Source organism: Notolepis coatsorum (assembly GCF_963971535.1).
Source record: "Notolepis coatsorum genome assembly, chromosome: 11".
Lineage (NCBI taxonomy): Eukaryota > Metazoa > Chordata > Actinopteri > Aulopiformes > Paralepididae > Notolepis > Notolepis coatsorum.
The window spans coordinates 43,502,997-43,522,396 of NC_140175.1; the positions used below are offsets into that span (position 1 = coordinate 43,502,997).

The 19,400-nt window shown below is 44.8% G+C and overlaps 1 protein-coding gene across 4 annotated transcripts in view; it reads left to right on the top strand.

The window, feature by feature from the left end:
- LOC311237326 (alpha-(1,3)-fucosyltransferase 7-like) overlaps positions 1-19,400 on the top strand; it is a 148,847-nt gene that overhangs the window by 119,761 nt on the left and 9,686 nt on the right. For 2 of the 4 annotated variants that reach the window (XM_084325145.1, XM_084325144.1), the window contains exon 3: positions 18,068-18,365. In XM_084325145.1, the coding sequence (XP_084181271.1) occupies positions 18,068-18,365 (298 nt within the window). The remainder of the gene's footprint in view (positions 1-18,067; positions 18,366-19,400) is intronic. The other 2 variants (XM_084325146.1, XM_084325147.1) reach the window with 2 other exon arrangements.

Sequence of the window (19,400 nt, forward strand, 5' to 3'; positions counted from 1 at the left end):
TGCGTTCTGAATGAGTTGAAGAGGCTTAGTGGCAGTGGCCGGGAGGCCAGCGAGCAGTGCATTGCAGTAGTCGAGGCGGGAGATGACTGTTGATTGGACGAGGAGTTGGGTGGCTTCTTTTGTCAGGAAGGGGCGTATCCTTCTGACGTTGCTCAGGAGGAATCGGCAGGTTCTGGTCGTCGCTGCGATGTGAGCAGAGAAGTTCAACTGGTCGTCGAGGACAACACCAAGGTTCTTGGCGGTCGGGGACGCAGTCACAGCTGTATTCTCGACTGTGATTGAAAGGTCGGTTAGGGGGGAGGATTTGGCCGGCAGGTGGAGCAATTCTGTTTTGCTTAGGTTCAGTTTGAGGTGGTTGGACGTCATCCAGGCTGAGATGTCGGACAGACAGGCCGAGATCCGCTCAGAGACGTGGATATCTGAGGGAGGGAAGGAGAGGAAGAGTTGAGTATCGTCGGCATAACAATGGTAGGAGAAGCCATGAGACGTGATAATGTTACCCAGTGATTTAGTGTAGAGGGAGAAGAGAAGGGGTCCTAAAACCGAGCCCTGGGGGACACCCGTCCGCAGGGGGCGGGTGGCCGACAGGGTCCCTCTCCATGACACTTGGTAGGAGCGGTCATTGAGGTATGATGACAGCCATGTCAGCGCAGAGCCAGCCACTCCCATTCCTGCGAGGGCCGCAAGGAGGATCTGGTGGTTGACTGTGTCGAAGGCTGCAGATAGATCTAGGAGAATCAGGACAGACGAGAGGCCTTTCGCTTTTGCTAAGTGAAGTGCCTCTGTGACCGCAATGAGGGCTGTCTCTGTGGAGTGACCAGTCCTGAAGCCTGACTGATTAGGGTCTAGGAGGTCATTCTGTAAGAGATAAGCAGTAAGTTGGTTGGATACAGCACGTTCAAGTGTTTTAGAAAGGAAGGAGAGAAGAGAGACAGGACGGTAGTTGCCTATGACGGTAGGGTTCAGGGTTGGTTTTTTTATGAGCGGCGTGACTCTGGCTTGTTTTAGGGAGGTGGGGACCACCCCCGAGTTGAGTGAGGAGTTGATGGTTGCAGTTAGGAATGGGAGGATGTCTGGTGCTATGGTCTGGAGGAGTGGGGAGGGTAGCTGGTCCAGCTGGCAAGTAGTCGGACGGTTTGACGTTACCAGTGTCAGGGTCTCTGCTTCTGTAATGGGAGAGAAAGATGACAGAGTGAAGGATGAGGTTCTCGATTCAGCATTTGGAATGGGTGGGGGTTGGGAGAAGGAGCTGCGGATGTTCTCCACTTTTTCCTCAAAGAAGATCGCAAAGTCTTCGGCAGAGAAAGATGAGGGAGGGGGGGGTGGGGGGGAGTGAGGAGGGAGGACATGGTAGCATGCAGTTTGCGAAGATTCTTGGCAGAGGCCTCGATCCTATGGTGGAAGAAAGAAGCTTTGGCATTAGTGATGGTTTTGGAGAATGTTAACAAGAGGTTGTGATATGTGTCGATGTCAGCAGTGAGGCGTGACTTTCTATACTTCCTTTCAGCTGCTCTCAGGACCTGTCTTTGTTCTCTCACTGGATCTGTCAGCCATGGACTGGGTGGGGAACGGCGGGCAGGTTTCTCAACGAGGGGACAGAGCTTGTCGAAGGAGGTTGCAAGGGCTGAAAGGAGGGTGGAGGTTGCCATCTCTGTGGAGAGAGCAGAGAAGGTGTCACTCAAAGGTAGAGCGGATAGTATGTCAGAGGAGAGGGTGGAGGGGGATAGGGAGGGCAGGTTGCGTCTGAGTGAGACTGTTTGAGTTGGGGTGAAGACCTTTCGGTTAAGCATGAGAGTTAGTGAGAAGGATATGAAGGAATGGTCAGATACATGTAGGGGAGTTACCGTGGTGTTAATGATGCTGGCGTTACGGGGGAAATATGAGATCCAAGGAGTTGCCTGCTTTGTGGGTGGGAGGCATGGCAGTGGGAGTCAGGTCAAACGATTGTAGGAGGGAGACTACTATGACTGACTGAGATGAGTCAGGCAGGTTGAAGTCGCCCAGTAGAAGGAGAGGGGTACCATCTTCCGGTAAGGAGCTAAGAAGCATGTCCAGCTCATCTGTGAAGTGATCGAGTGTACCTGGAGGGCGGTAGAGTGTAACAATGGTGAGATTGAAAGGATTAGAGACAGATACTGCATGATATTCGAGAGAGGAGAGTGACAGTTCTGGGAGTGGTGTTACGTTTGTAGCCCATGAAGGAGATGTCATGAGGGCAGTGCCTCCACCCCGTCTGGAAGGTCGAGGTGTGTGAGTGAAGTTATAGTTTGTAGATAATGCTGCAGGTGTTGATGAGTTATTGGGGGTTATCCAGGTCTCAGTTAGAGCCAGGAGCTGCAGATTTAGACTAGAGAGAAAGGCACAAGCCTTGGCCAACGCTAACCCAAGCTATACAAAGCGACCAAGACAATTCTCACACAGCACACGTCGTATCTCCAAATGTAGTGAAGTAACATGTTTTGTAGACAAAGACATTGTTATTAACAAAAACATTCGGGAGGGGAAGGAAGGAAAAGTGGGGTAATGTCCATTGGACATCTTACCTGCACCAAGGAACGCAGGACGAAAGGCCGCAACACAGGTTGGTCTCCACGTCGACGAAGGCCTCTCGCTGGCTAGGCCAGAAGAAGCAATGGTCGGAGCCTAGCTCCGGCGTGACGCCCCCCTCCTGCAGCCGGTCATGGCGCAGGCCCGACTACATCTTCTGCCAAAGATGACGTCGTAGTCAGAGTGCCAGGGCCTGCTATTCTCACTGCTACGCCAATGGTTGTAGCACAAGCCAAACAGCTAACTCTAGGCTAACTGATAGCATCAAGCTAACGTTCCCAGCCGAGCGCAGCCGGCAGCTAACGTCGTAGCTAACAGCTAACTGGCTAACAGTTAGCTCAAACCGGCTATCGCTAGCCACTAGCTCACGCAGAAGCAAGCTAAGCGGCTACTACTGAAAACTGTACAACGTGAGAAAAGCAATACAGGCCAACACTTCAGACAGCCGCTGTCTTTTCCTCTTCTTATCCGAAGAAAAAAGGGAAAAAGGCAACACACGTCCCTCTTCAGAACGGTGTTTACCAGACACAGCTGTGCCGGCAACAAGTCCCTCGTTGTACGCGGGCTTATAGCCGACTTTTTTTTTTTTTATATGTATTTTTATTGCACATTACTTTAGTTACATTCCATATTGATGCACACATGCAATCTTATTTTTTTCTTGTTCAAAAACAATTGTCCAGCGGCATATAACAAAAAATATTCAAAGTAAGAATAAACATTCTCTTTCTTTTGGCGGGTCCATACATACATATAAACAGGATAGTTAAATAAGCTAGATTTTTGCTGGGAAATAAAAGAAAAAAGGCCAAAAGCCAAGACACCACAGAGATTATACCTTCAGACATTGCTGTAATACGAGTAACATTTTGAACTTATATATCCTCTTCATCCTCCCTCAGACCCTTTAAGTAGTCCAACACCGGTCCCCATGTCGTATCAAACACCTTTCTCCGTCCTGTATTTTTAAATCTAAGCCTCTCTAAGTAGAGGGTCTCCCCCAGCTCTCTCATCCACATTTCAAATGAAGGTGCTGCATCCGACTTCCAAAGTCTCAAAATGAGCTTTTTAGCCAACACAGCACCTAAATATATCGGCCTTTTTTCATTTTCAGAGTACTTAGTGACATCGTCACTATATCCCAAAATGGCCACTAAGGGGCAGGGTTCCCATTGTTTATTAAAAACTTTTGAATAAAAGTCAAATATATCAGACCAGAACGTGTGTAAGTTGGGACAAGACCAGAGTTGATGTGTAAGGGTACCATCTTGATTTTTACATTTGTTACACAGTGGTGATACGCTAGGATACATCTTATTCACTTTCACCTTTGAGTAGTGCAACCTGTGTATCACTTTAAATTGAATCAAGTTGATTCTAACATTTACAGAGCACCGGTGAATATTTGTAAGACATGTTTCCCAGAATTCCTCATTGAGGGGTATCCCCAGTTCTGACTCCCACTCAGTCCTATATCTTTCTGTGCTAACTATTACCTGATTGAAAAGTGTCTGGTATATTATTGTCACCGCCCCTTTACTACCTGGTCTAACATTAATTATATTTTCCAGTGCTTGATGCTGAGGAATGTCTGACCATGTATCTACATGAGTCCTTACGAAGTTCCGCATCTGTAGATAGCGGAAAAAATGTGTTGACGGTAAATCGTGTTTGACCTTCAGTTGCTCGAATGATAGGAACTGGCCCTCTTGGTACAAGTCCTTCAAGCTCCCTATACCCTTCGCCTTCCACTGAGCAAACCCTTGGTCCATAGTGAATGGCTTAAAGGCATGGTTATTACAGATTGGAGTGTCTGTATACATATTTGGAGCTTTCAAGTATGTTTTAATCTGTTTCCATACCTTCAAGAAGCTATGTACTATAAAATTCCCTTCATATAATGACTTGTTTATCTTGACAGGGCTATTCAAAAGGGCTAGGAGAGAGGTTCCCTGACAGGCTGCTCGCTCCATTGAGAGCCATGCAGGAGTGACCTCCTCCATGCCCTCCGTAAGGTTAGCACTTCTCCAGAAAGCCATATTGTTTAAATGTGCAGACCAGTAGTAACATTTGAAGTCTGGAAGACCAAAGCCACCCTCATTTTTTGTTTTACATAAGTGTTTTTTGCTAATACGTGCAGCTTTATTCTGCCAAATAAAGGGGATTATAATCGAGTCTAACTTTTTGAAATACCGCTGTGGTATGAATACTGGAATTGACTGAAAGATGTATGTAAATCTCGGAAGAACCACCATTTTAATAGCGTTTACTCTCCCAACCAGTGACAGTGGGAGGGTCTTCCAAAAATCTATATTCTGTTTCAACTGTTTTATTTTTACTTTCCAATTCTCTTCCAGTAAGAGTTCAGGTTTTTTAGTAACGGTCACTCCTAGGTAAGTAAATCTATCTTTGGTAATCTTAAAGGGGATAGAGTTCAATGAGGAGCTATCCTTATTTATTTGTATTGGCATTCATTCACTTTTATCCCAATTAATTTGAAAACCTGAAAGAGAGCCAAAATAATTAAACACTTCCATAATTGGAGGAAGGGACTCCTGTGGGTTAGCTCTTTAGGGTCTGTAAGAACAGTGCCTGTGTCTGATTTTATTTTTAGTATTGCACGGGAAGCTTGCGCCTGTCTTAATTGACGTGCCAGCAGTTTCTGAGGTTTGTCACCTATTTCAAATTGTATCTGTTTTATCATATTCAATTGCTTATTGACCTGTGCAGATAAAATAGTATTATACTCATCTCTTTGAGATACTATAGAATTCAGGATGTCGGGATCCGCAGAGACCCTGTACAGGTGTTCTAGTTGAGACACAGAATCATCCAACTCCACTAGTCTTTTTGACATTTGTTTTCTCCTACCTGCCACGTATGATATGATGCTACCTCTAAGCACTGCCTTGATAGCTTCCCACAGTGTTGAGTCATCCACATCCCCTGTATCATTTGTGTCTATAATGTCAGGTAGCCTAGCTGACATGTATTTTAAGAAACTCTTCTCTTTTAAGATTGTGTTGTCAAATCTCCAGGTGCGTTCCTTTCTATGTCTAGTGAACCTAACATCCAGTGACATGGGAGCATGATCACTTATCAGGATAGTATGGTATTGTGTGGACACAACATTGGATATCAGTTTAGAGTCTAACAGCATGAAATCAATCCTAGAATAGGATTTATGCACTGGAGAGAAAAAAGAGTAGTCTCTATTGGTAGGATTGCGTAGCCTCCATATGTCAACCAGGTTTAGATTGTGCATGGCACTTTTTAACACCTCACTGGCTTTGCTGTTCACGGATACCTTTGATGACTTTTTATCCAACACTGGGTCAATTACACAATTGAAGTCGCCACCCAATATAATATTTGTATTCCCGATGTCAGGAATTCTATTCAGAACTGTCTCAAAAAAAAGTGGATCATCAAAATTTGGACAATACACGTTTATCAATGTTACAGGAACACAATTAAGTGTCCCTGATACAATTACAAATCTACCATTCGGATCCGCGACTGTGCATTCATGATCAAACGACACACCCCTCTTGATAATAATAGCGACCCCTCTGGCCCTGGCCCCGAAGTTTGATTGAAATATTTGTGATCCCCATCCCATGCGTAACTTGTTCCTGGCTATATTCTTAATATGTGTCTCTTGAAGATATATAACATCAGCTTTCAGGCTTTTTAGATGAGCCATTACCTTACCTCTTTTAACTGGGTGATTTAGACCTCTTACATTCCAGCTTACAATCCTTGTACTATCCCCATTGTTATTTACTGACATGACATATTATCCATGATCATGTGACAGAGCAAAAATCGCCCAAAGTGTTGTATACATTCCGCCATTAGAAATAAAAAATAAAAATAAAAATAATATGTACTGCCGCAAACTAACATGAAAAACACTACGCTGTCCTCCGGGGCCCTCTTTACCTCCCTCCAGTCCCCTCTGCGAACAAAACACCTCTAAATCTAAATACCTTAAGAGCTAGTAAACATACCATGATAGTCTGTGTATGCATTCGTCTCCACCTGTCCAACAAAAGCAAATGAGAAGTAGGTAGGCTGGGCGCAATGAGCCGTTGTAAACTCGTGAGTGATCACATATTGAAGCGGTCGTCTGTACCGTCGTGTTGGATTAGCGCGGCACTTTGTTGTCGTCTAGGAACTTCTCCGCGTCCTTCGGGTCGTTGAACGTGCGCTTGACTGTGCCAACCGATACCACGAACGTCGCTGGGTGTCGGAATCCGCATCTCACCTCCGCAGTCTTGCATCTGGTCCTGATATTGTCGAATCGCTTCCGTAGTTTCAACACTGCCGGTCCCAGGTCCGGAAAAATGTAGATGCGCGTTCCCTCATGTTGTAAGGGGAACTTTTGTGTTGCAAGCCTCAGAATGCGCTCCTTCACTGAATCATGGTGGATCCGTGCTATAATTTGGCGTGGAGTGCCATCTGTTGCCGTCTTCATGTTGACCCGATATGCCCGGTCAATTTTAACAGGCTTGTTGTTGAAGTTCTCATCTCCCAGCAATGTTGTTATAAGTTTTGCAGTTAAGTCTGTAAGATTGCCCTTTTCCGTGCCCTCTTTTACACCTATGATGCGGATATTTTGTCGTCTGTAGCGCGAGACGAGGTCGTCCACTCGTTCACCGAGCGTCTTGGCCTCCTCCTCCCACACGGCACATTTGCCTTCCAGAATCTTGATTCGGTTTTCATGTTCATTCAGGCCATCCTCGTTTGAGGCGACCCTTTCCTCAATATTATCCATTGTCTGTTTCAGACCGGCAAGTGATGCATCCAACTTTTCAAACCTTGAATCGACATTTTGATTCAGTCGATTAATAGCTGCCATTATGTCCGTCGTGGTCGGCGCTGTAGTTTCAGTTTGGTCTTCATCCGATTCCGACCGGCTGCCGTTGCTATCGTTAGCTTCTCCGCTAGCGTCCTCGTTTGTAGAAATTTTTTTAACCTTTCTGTGTCTCTTCTGTCTCGGCATAGCTCAGTTGCGCATCTACAACTTATATTGTCCACTTTCTTTTTACTTCTACCATTGAATTGCCATCTTAAATTGTCACTTTTGTTGGAGTTTAGTGGAGCCTCTCTCACACACGACTATCCCATCTCACGCCCACTTCCGGTCCTGCTGAGCCGACTTGAGCATGGAGATATTCTCATAACAAACACCAAGCTCACCTCCCTCGCGCCGGGTGATTTTCATCTTGAAAAGCGGGGCCAGCACGGCGACAGTGGGTATCCGTTTGTCCAGAGACCCGGGGAATTGAAACGCAGATTCGGAATCACAGTCCCAGGAAAAACAAAGCTACAACTTCACTTGAGGAGGAGCTAATGTTTATCGTGGGGCATCAAACTAGAACCCCCTCCACGCCGCTAAGGGGCAGCGAAAAGAATCCTAGCCTGGAGCCGACCTTCGTAAGCTGTGTAGTTGTTCCCCCCACAACCGACACACCTGGCGCCCGCGTCGCAAAAAACATCACCCGCTCAGAGAGGCAGTCAGCCCCCACCCGGCCGATCGCCTCCCAAGCAAAGTGTCCAGCTGCAGAGCCGGAGGCAATGCCGGCGGATATTGCTCAGCGACGCGAGCCCCTAATACGAAACGCCGGTGGAGGTCAGAATGATCATCATCTTCTAGACTCTCCGGTGGCGAAGACATTATCGCTGTATTTCCTAGAAAAAATTGTGAGAGAGAAAACAAAGATATAATGTCAACGCAGCTCCTTTTCTCCAAACGTAACTCCTTTCCAATAACTATTTCGGCACTAAACTCAAGTGGTGTATACAGACACTTGTCGGTGGTGAAAATAGGGAAGGAGCTGTTAGTATGGCCATGACCCCGCTTATGTAGAAGAGCGGATGTGGGTGTGGCCAGGCGGATGGGTGTGTACATGTGAAGAAAATTATTCAGTATTAGATTGATAAGGGATAGGGTTCCACTAGAGTGCAGAGCGTAAGCTATACGATATATAACTTGTTTTCCGTGTTCATGAGAAGAGTCAACAACCCACCGTTGTGATATTCAGATTTAAGATTAAGATTCCCGTTGTAAATTCAAAATCATTAAGCCTCGGTGGCTTCAAGATGCATTGCAAACAAAAAATACAAAAAATTTAAAAAGATGCATTGTCCAATCTTTTTTACTTATGTTATTTAGCCAGATAAAACATTAATAGGAATATTTCGCCTAAAGGTACATGCCTAAGTAAATGGAAGATTGCTCCACTTCTGCAAGGTCAATTTGCATGTTCTTGGTATCTAGGAACATCTAGGGACCTGGGGGTATGTATTTCCAGTGTCAGAAATATTGTGTCTGTTACTAGGCTGAGTAAATTGTTTATTGTTTATTTGTTTATTGTTATTCGCACTTACAAACATACATTCTGGAATAAAATAAGTAAAAAGAAGAACAGTTCAAATGTGCAGGATAGGTCAAAAAACCCAAGGGCTTATAAGCGACCTCCCCTCTTAAACCTATATAGGATAACTACACACAAAAAAATCCCCCTCCCCCACATTATGCACAAACACAGGCTGAGTAAATTGTAATGAAGAAAAGGAGAATATAAATCATGATTTATGATTTTTGCATCTTTGATCATGTTAAATCTGCGGGGTATGAGAAAATGCTCACTGAGCTCATTCACCACCTTATTCAGATCATGTGTACAAAAAATGAATAAAGGGAAGATGAGAGAGAGCTCACAAGTTCCATTTGAAGGCAGCACTGAACCGGAAATGTTTCCATTAGCAAGGTTTTAGCGAAAATGCATGTGTTTGTGAAGTACTGAGCATACGACTGGATAAATGAGACTTGGATTATACTGAATGAATAAATGATCATTACATTTATATAGCGCTTTTCTAGACACTCAAAGCGCTCCCCACAATGTACGGTGGAAATTGTCTCCTTCACCACCACTGGTAGCACCCAACCTTGGGCTACGCAGTCTCAATGGCTGCCATACACTGGCACCAGGCACACATCGCACTACACAATGGCTGAACGGCTCAGGAGACAGGGATTGATATCAGCCAATTAAGGGGGAGGGATGATTAGGTGGCATTGATATCAGAGACCAGATTGGGAATTTGGCCAGGAAGTTGCACTGTCTCTGTGCTGACCCACTGGCCAACTGTCTGTAGTATTGCACTGTCTCTGTGTTGACCCTCTGGTCAACTATCTGTAGTATTCCACTGTCTCTGTGTTGACCCTCTGGCCAACTGTCTGTAGAACTGCACTGTCTCTGTGTTGACCCACTGGCCAACTGTCTGTAGTATTTCACTGTATCTGTGCTGACCCTCTGGCTAATTGTTTTGTAAACTTGTTGTAAACGTATTGTTTCACTGTCAGGAAGAAGACTCAGGTCGCTCCTCTTGCCCTCAATGTTTACAATAACAAATGAAAGCTTGGGCAGGAAGATCTAGAAGGCCATACCACAGAGGATCTCCCAACAAATCAAATATTGGGGCTTAAAAGCTCATTAAAGCTGCAATGCTGAACTTTTACATATAAATGAACGTCTGTTACATTTAAGCCTTTGCCAAACAAGTTTACACAATGCTGATTAAGCCTATCACTGCCAAGGGACTCTGTCTGTATCTGTATTTCTCATTATACCGGAGTAGTGTCTGTGATGTGTTTTACTTCAAAGAGCAATGATTGGTTAGTTTGCCAGAGCCCAGAGCGGAAGAGAAGAACAACTGTAGCGATGGAGTGAAAATAGCTGAAAAATCAAAGAAGCGACAAAGAAAGATTTCTGGAGTGAATGCTCCAGATAAAATAAATAAACTCTGCATTCAGAGGAAGGAATAAAGTAAAAACAAGAAAAAGAAAACACGGATAACTACTTACTCTCACTTCCAGTAGGTGGAGACAAAACTTCACTGTAGCTTAAATATACTAAGCTTTTGGGGGCGGAGCTAGGCGTTCATGGAGTGAGACGTGTTTCACGAGAGCTCCCTTCTATCGTGCAAAATATACTTTTCTCCCCATTAGTCTTTATTTTATTTTTATTTGTTATTTGTCTGCTTGTTGAGTCGTCGAGTTTCAACTACTTTCGTCGACTTTTTTCAACTTTCTGCGATGTCGGTGGAGACCAGATCCATGAGCACTCCAGCCGGCAAACTGCCACCAGATCTACCCTCGCCGTCGCCCGGTATCAGTGAGATAAGTGAAGCTGTTCTCTCGGTCATGACCAAACTCCATGCAGACTTTGAGGTACGCTTCGCTGAAACACAAAGAAAAGTGCAGGCGGAATTTTTTGATACCCTTCATCGAGAGATGTCAGAGGAAATTAGGTTGGCGGTCGACCCGTTGAGAGAAAAGATGGAGTCGCTACATGCTGTCTCCTCGGCTAATGCTAACGAACTAGCCACGCTAACGACAGAGGCAGTCACTACAGGGTAGAGCTGCCGCGGTATTGATGTTTTCCTTACCGCACACATTTGCAAAATATTTCCTACCGCCGCGGTATTACCGCACACACACACACAAAAAAAAAAGTTTGAATGCATTTTTTTTGTAGTCTACTCTTTATATAGCATATAGCCTGCCTCTAGTCTAAATGTCTATCTTTAGAGGATGACTTTGCAGCATGAATATTGTTTGGGATTCGGCATGCACGCATTCGTTATTAAAAGTGAAACACGGATTCGAAGTCTCCCCTCGGTGTCGCGCCCGCCGGTTACCCCCCCGACCCTTTCTTCTTCTTCTTATTATAACGTTACTACTTATGATTACAAAGGCATTCGATTTGTGGCATTAACGTTCGTATTTACCGGACCACATAGCAAGGCAAGCGTTACTCAATTAATATCTAAGTTCCTTTCTTTGCTCAGAGCGTGCCGAGTTGTACCCATTCTGCGGTCTGTTAATAAAGTTTTCAATCAGACAAGTGTATAGAACGAAGGGCTTTTATTATAACATTTCGTTGCAGTAAAATCATTATGCCTCGTTCCCTGAGGAGCGACGGCGTCGGTAATCCACTCCGGTCTCCGGTGGGAGCTAACGTACTATTAGCCGTGTTGTGACTGAGCTCTGATCAATGGCTCATGGCTGAGATTCAGGAAGTAAAAGCACTGCAAGATGCTCCAAGCATGTGACGCGTATCTCTTCTGACCAATCAGTGGTCTGCAGTGTTTCATGTGACTTTTCTGGTACCCAATAGGGTCGCTTGGAATCTCGACAGAGAAGTAGGGTATATCTGCAGAGCCGCAAGCCCAACGAGAGCGTAATAATAATAATAATATAATAAAAAACAGCGGTGATGCCGGTATTCAACCCAACGCTGCGGTGGGCATGATGTAACAGCGATACCGCGGTAATACCGATACCGCGGCAGCTCTACTACAGGGTGAGAGGCTGGCGGGTCTGGAGACCTCCCTGCTGGCTAGGCAGGCTGAAGTTGCCAAACTACAGTCGGTAATTGTGGAAATGCAGTCCCGGGAGAGACGCTACAACATCAGGATTGTTGGTGTACCGGAGGGCAGTGAGGGAGGCCGTCTCTCGGAGACCATGCCGGAATTGTTGCAGAAAATACTGGGGAAAGATGTCCTCCCCAGCCCTCCCGTATGTGAGTCGGCCTACAGAGCGGGCAAGACCAGTCCTGGAGTGAACAAAGAGCCGAGGCCCATCATTGTCAAGCTAAACAGGCTTCAACAGAGGGAGCTCATCATGCGGTCGGCCCGTGCCAGAAGGGGTAAACTAGGTCTCGGCGATCACAAAGTGGCCATTTTCGAAGACTTTACGCCGGAGGTTCAAGCACAGAGAGGCGAATACAAAGTGGTCATGACCAGGCTATGGAAACTAGGCCTGAGGCCTACGCTATTCGCTCCCGCGAGATTATCTGTGCTGTGTAAGGGCGATGATCGTCGTTCATTTTGGTCGTTGGCTAAAGCGGAGGAATATCTCGGGGGGATAACCGAGACTGTAGCTTGATAACTATGTCGGGTGAGTGACTTGGCGATGTGGGCCTGAATACATTGATAGGGCGGACTACTCACAAATGCTTGTTGTCATGCCCAGACAGGCTAACTGTCCACTGCCCATCCAAACTAGCGGGGCATCCCAATGACTTCTGTTACTTGCTAATGCTGACCTCATGGTCGTACGTGTGTGTCGCCTCTATGAAAGCTAGCGAGCTAGCTGGACAATGTACATAACAGATTCTAGCGTGCTAGCCGGATTCATCACTAGCTTACGCACTAGCCTCAGGCTAGCTAGCAGGCTGTGTCTATTGCCCGCGCCGAGACATTCGAGACCCGTTAATGTTTACGTATTTTGGTTGTTGTTGCTGTTTAAGTGACATCGGTTTGCACAATTCAACAGTGATCGGTTCCTTAACTAACTTCTTGTATGCTTTAATTTTTTATATCCAGGCTGTTTTGAGCTTTGGGCTCCAGTAGTAGAAGGTCGGTTGAATATATATATACAATATATGATAACAGGTTGTGTCAGGTATAGCTTATTACTATCCCCCGGTTAATGAAGGTGTTTAATTCTATTCTTATATAGGTTATGTCATTCCAGCCTTTGTGCCTGACCAGAGGGGCTGTTACATGCGTGCACCTTGACCATAACCCTTTTTCCCTTTTCTTTTTATTGTTGCTGTTTAAATTACGTCTGTTTGCGCAATTTAACTGTGATCCGATCCTGCCTTAGACTATCTGCTGGTATGCTTTAATTTAATTTTGTTTTAAATTTTCCTTTATCCATTTATGCTATAACATTGCGACATTGATACGCAGATTCGGAGGTAGATGGTTACAGGGATGATGTTGAGTTATTATATAATAATGGCTATTTTTTCCCTTATAGTTGTCTCATGTTAGGGCCAAGGCTCACGGTGGTTTTCGACCGATATCTTTATTGAATTTAATTTTTATTTTTATTTGTGTTTATTGGACTAGTGGGGGTTTAATCAGGGGTTTATCTAGAGAGGGGGTCGGAGTGGAGAGCGTCTTATTGGATCCATGATTCCAGTGGGAAATGATAGGAAGATGACCATCCTTAGTGGATGGGGCATAGGGAGGGGATTGGAGAGTGGGTATAGGAGGGTTAATATTAGGACGGGTGGGTTATGGTTTAGAGTAGAAGGCGGGGGGGTTGTAACTGGGGTGGTATTTTTCTGTGTTTTATGTACTGTTGTCCTATATGTGTGTAATTGTTCCTCCTCTGAACTCCTGGGATTGACCGTCTGGATCAGCGCCTCTGTCCTCAGCCTGGCTGCACTGGTATGTTCTCTACGCATTTAGACAAATTCGACCATGGCTAAATTGAATATTTTAATTTGGAACGCAGGGGGTCTTAACGCCCCACACAAGCGTGCCAGTGTCCTGTGGTTATTGAAGAGAAGAAATATTGACATTGCTCTCCTTAGTGAGACGCATTTATTGGTGGGTGATGTGTCAAGGCTAGCAAATCGACAATATCACGTTATCTCCTCATCCTCAGCCGATGATAAGACGAAAGGAGTCGTCATAGTTACAAGACGTAACCTTGATATCAAAGTCCTGGATGTGTGGTCGGACACGGAGGGAAGGATTACTATAGCAAAAGTTGAGTTCTCTCATAGGAAGATGGCAATAATAGCATTGTATGCCCCTAACACATTTGATTCAGCGTTCTATAATACAATCACGAAGAATATGTTGGAACTTACTGGATACGCTCTCATTGTGGGTGGCGATTTTAATGCGTGCTGGGATGCGGAGATGGATAGGTCCGGGTCCTCTGAAACAAGCGACCAAAAACGGTCCTCTAAGGCCCTCAGGATGTGGGCCCAGGACACGGGGCCCGCAGACCTATGGCGCATATCCAATCCAACCCTCAAGGATTACTCTCACCTGTCAGCCAGACACAAAACCTTCTCTCGAATAGACTATGCATTCACGTCCCCTAATATGTTTGATAGTTTCGACGTCTCATTGGTTCCCCTGGCTCTCTCGGACCACAAGGGGATTTTCCTTATGGCAACCTTTGGCAGGCTCTCCATGAGAGCTCCCAGGTGGCGTTTTACCTCAACCTTATTAAAGAACGATGATTTCTGTTCTGAGTTCAGGAGTAAACTAGCTGAATTCTTGCAGATCAATGTTGGCACGGTCGATGACCCCAGGGTCCTGTGGAACGCATTGAAAGGATTTATCAGGGGTCATGTCACACTTTTCGCCTCCAATTTGCGTAAATCCCGGTCAAAAAAACTAGAAGGACTGGAAACATTATATGCGGACCTATACGCATCTTTGCAAACTAACTATAGTGAACGACTAAACACACAACGTAAGATAGTCAAGAAAGAAATAAACTCCATACTTAAACAACAGTCTGAGTTCTTGATACATAGGACAAGGCAAAATTACTACTTTCACGGCTCCAGGCCTAGCCATCTATTGGCAATGAAAATACGCTCGAATGATAATTTCTCGGATATCCCCTCGATCAAGACGCGACAACAGGGTACAGTCACTACTGATTCGAAAAAGATCAACGACACTTTTAAAGAATTTTACTCACAGTTATATAGCTCAGAGGTTAATCTCGACAACTCTAAATTTGAATCGTTCATTGGCGGGCTTGAGATACCCCACATTTCTGAGGAAGAGGCTAAGGAACTGGGGAAACCGATCACTCTTATGGAACTAAGGGAGACGATTGCTGAAATGCAGAGGGGTAAGGCACCAGGCTGGGATGGTATTCCACCCGAGGTATATTTAGCTTTCTGGGACCAACTGGGTCCATTGATGCTCGATATGATCAATTACGCTATCGAACAAGGGGAGTTCTCAAGAGATGTCAACATGGCGTTGATTTCTTTACTTCTCAAGAAGGACAAAGATCCCAATGATTGTGGTAGCTATAGGCCCTTGAGTCTTCTCGGGGCCGATCTAAAAGTGTTTGCCAAGGTGCTGGCCCGCCGCCTGCAGAGATTTATGACGGTATTGGTACACTGCGATCAAACTGGTTTTATCCCGGGGCGCCTGGCTGCAGATAATCTTAGGAGGCTGTTGCATGTAGTCGATAACAGTAAAGACAATACAGCTCCGTCCACAGTTCTGTCTTTGGATGCCATGAAGGCGTTTGACAGACTAGAATGGTCATACCTGTGGAAGGTACTTGAGGTTATGGGTCTTGGAAAGAATTTTATTCATATGATTAAAGTCCTGTATGCCTCGCCGTCGGCAATGATACTGACAGGCAAAAACTGTTCCACACTTTTCCCAGTCTCCAGATCTTCTAGACAGGGTTGTCCTCTGAGCCCAGGACTATTCGCGCTTTCCCTCGAACCATTGGCCCAATTTATTAGGCAATCGGAGGACATCGTCCCCATAATGATCAATAATACACCACACAAAATTGCTCTCTATGCGGATGACCTACTGATTTTTATGGATGACCCTTCCCGGTCGGCCACAAAATTATTGGGAATAATCGACGACTTTGGTAAATTGTCAGGCTTTAAGATTAACTGGAACAAATCAGCCTGCCTACCTCTTAATGAGCTGGCCAAGGCGGTGCGACTACCAGCTGATATCCCCATAGTGGAACATTTTAAATACTTACTTATGATAAAATACGCCAGGATCTAGACAGATGGTCGTCCCTTCCTAACTCCTTACAAGCCCGGGCTTCCATAATCAAAATGAACGTCCTGCCTAGGATCAATTTTGTTAGCTCAATGCTCCCCCTGCCCCCTCCAATAGACCACTGGCGCAAGGTACAATCGATGGTATCTAAGTTTATCTGGAATAACAAACGCCCGAGAATCAAAAGAGCTACTACTCAACGTAGGAAACAAGATTGGGGCCTCGCAATCCCTGATTTTAAGCTTTATTTCTGGTCCTTTTCACTGAGACCTCTGATGTGCTGGCTAGACCCTGTAGATGCTGTATCTTGGCGCTCCTTAGAAGCGGCGGCGGTCTCACCGCTAAGATTGCAGGATGTGGTGTACTCCACTGTCCCTATTTCGAAATGCCGACTGAGGTATGGACCGATCATAACTCACGTGATCCAAACGTGGCGTAATGTACAGAAGTCGTGTGGGGTTAAATGCCCATGGCACCTGGACTCTCCAATTTTTAATAACCAGCAATTACTTGTTGGGCACAAGCCGGTTAATATTCCTCAATGGCAAAGGAGGGGGGTTCATACTCTGGAGGATATTTATGATAAGAACGGCCTCCGTGCATTTCAGGACTTAAGAGAATTTTATGATCTTCCCGGCGAGTCCTTCTTTCTTTACCTTCAACTAAGGTCAGCGCTGAGGGCGCATGGCGTGCCGTGGGCTCAAGCTTTGCACCCACACCCCTTCCTCAGGCTCATAGTGGACAGGACAACCTCCAGAGGGTTTGTCTCATACTTTTATACGCTCTTAATTCAATCCATGTATAAAAATGTATCATTGGATACAATCTGGCGTGTGGATATCCCGGAGTTGGACCCCGAGTTTGACTGGGATGATGTTTGGGCAAATGTGGCATTGTCTTCCCGCAACCCCAATCACCAGCAAATTAATTTTAATTATATTCATAGGACCTATCTTACACCTAAAAGCTATTAGCTATGGGACTGATAACCGACTCTCTGTGCACTTTGTGCTCTCAAAAGGCCACTGGCACTTATATGCATATGTATTGGGATTGCCCACCAGTGGCCCGCTTCTGGAGGTCAATAACGGACAAACTTTCAGATCTGTGTGGCTTAACTATCCCATTCACAGCTGTTACGCTACTCCTGAACGATATAACAACACTACCCGCGTCCGTACAACTGAAAAGGGTTGTCCTAGCGGGCGTCACAGCAGCGAAGAAGCTAATAGCATTGAGGTGGAAGGAGCCTGAGAAGCTCACAGTGATTAACTGGTCCCTAACACTGTTGGATGTGATTTATCTTGAGATATCCACGGCGCGGGTGATTGGGGTGGGGCAGGCTGGGATCTACCTGTGGTTCGCAGCAGCTGAGAAGGTCAGGACCGCCGTGTGCGGCTGAGCGGGGTTGGGGTGCTTGTTCGGGGGAGTCCGGCAGTCTCGTGGGTGGGGGAGGAGGAAATGTCTTGTCTGTCTTGTCTTTTGTGATGTCTTGAATTTAACTGGGGATTTTATTGGGGGGCAGCTATTTAGCTATTTCTTCACTATTTGGTCATTTATTAGATAGTACCGCTTGAATTTTGAATTTAAAATTTAAAAAGGTTGAACTCTGTTTTCTTTTCTTTTTGTCTTTATAATTTATAAATTGTTATTTCTGTATTATTATTGTTTTTGTTATTTTCCTGTGAAGTTCTGTGTATTGTGATTGTGATTAATGTGTTGTCTTGTTTCATGTAAATAATAATAAAAAAAATTGATCAAAAAAAGATATACTAAGCTTTAGGCTCAACATGACACTTAATTTATTTCATGCATCTATTTTTGCATATATTAAAACTGATTTTAGGAATACTGTACAAACAGGGGTATTGCAAGTGGAAATTATATTCACAAAACGATATCTGTTACACAGGCTGGTGGACCAGCGCTCCCTGTTCCCCATAGCTGATGTGGTGGTCTTCCACAACAGAGAGCTGATAAATGGCCAACAGTCGCTGCCCCTCAGCCTGCCCCGACCACCAGGCCAGAGGTGGGCCTGGCTTTCTTTGGAGTCCCCTGACAACAACGGGAACATGAAGCCTTTCGCCAACATCTTTAACCTGACCATATCCTACAGGAGGGATGCTGATATTTCTATACCATATGGGGAGATTTTACCAAAGAAGCCAGGGAGCAAGGAGCATGGAGGTGATAGGGTTCCAGATGACAAGGTAAGTACAGGAAGAAGGTATTTTGGTGGCTTTTTTGTTCTGTTCTCTTATGGTATCCGGGTCTAATGCCAAAGGATGTGCTGTACTGTGGCTGGCTCGCAATCTTCAGTGATAGTTTAGATGTCTGGTCTATTTTCTCCACAAACAACAAACGCCTCTACATGTGATTGAAGCAGAGGAGCACAATTGCATATTGAGAAATTCCTTCTGGTGTGAACCAGAATTGACACTCGTGGGGGGTGTAAAAAGTACCCAGAAATTATACTTAAGTGAAAGTATGGGTACCGTCTCAAAATCTGACTAAAGTCAAAGTCAAAGTATCTGGCTAAAAACACACTTGAGTCAAAGTAAAAAAGTCCTACTTTTAAATGTACTTAAGTACTAAAAAGTAAAAGTAATTTTTTTTTATTTATTTTTTACGGGATAGACCAGGGGTCTAACTCATTCCATCATGGGCCAAGTTTACATTTTAACTATACATTGCACCAGGTGAGTTAGTTGAAGAGGTGAGCCAATTAGTGAAATCATCAGCTGGTGTTTAGGCAAGGCTGGAATGAAACCAAGCATACACTCTGCCCACAATGGAATGTGTTCTGCGATAGAAAGAATACAATATTAACCACAGAATACTGGATTATCCTGAATAATATCACAATATTAAAGACAGAATACTGGAGTACCCTGAATAATATCACAATATTAACCACAGCATAATGCAGATCTGACTGTCTATTCTTCTGATAGCAGGTGTTTAATCAAAGAGCCCCGCTTTCTAGTGTTGCACAAAGACCAATCAGCATGGGTATGGGCGGGTTCATTTTCCATTGATGGGGATTTGATTGGCTGTTTACCTGCGGTCGCATGATTAATAACGTTAACGTTAGTTCGGCCAGATAAACAATTAAAATATACTAATTAAAATGGTTGGACCTGTGAGATTTGTACTTTGTAGGTCTGCATTTTAAATGTAAGGAGTAAAAAGTATGTTTTTTTTCTCTGAAATGTAATGGAGTAAAAGTACAAAGTATACAAACC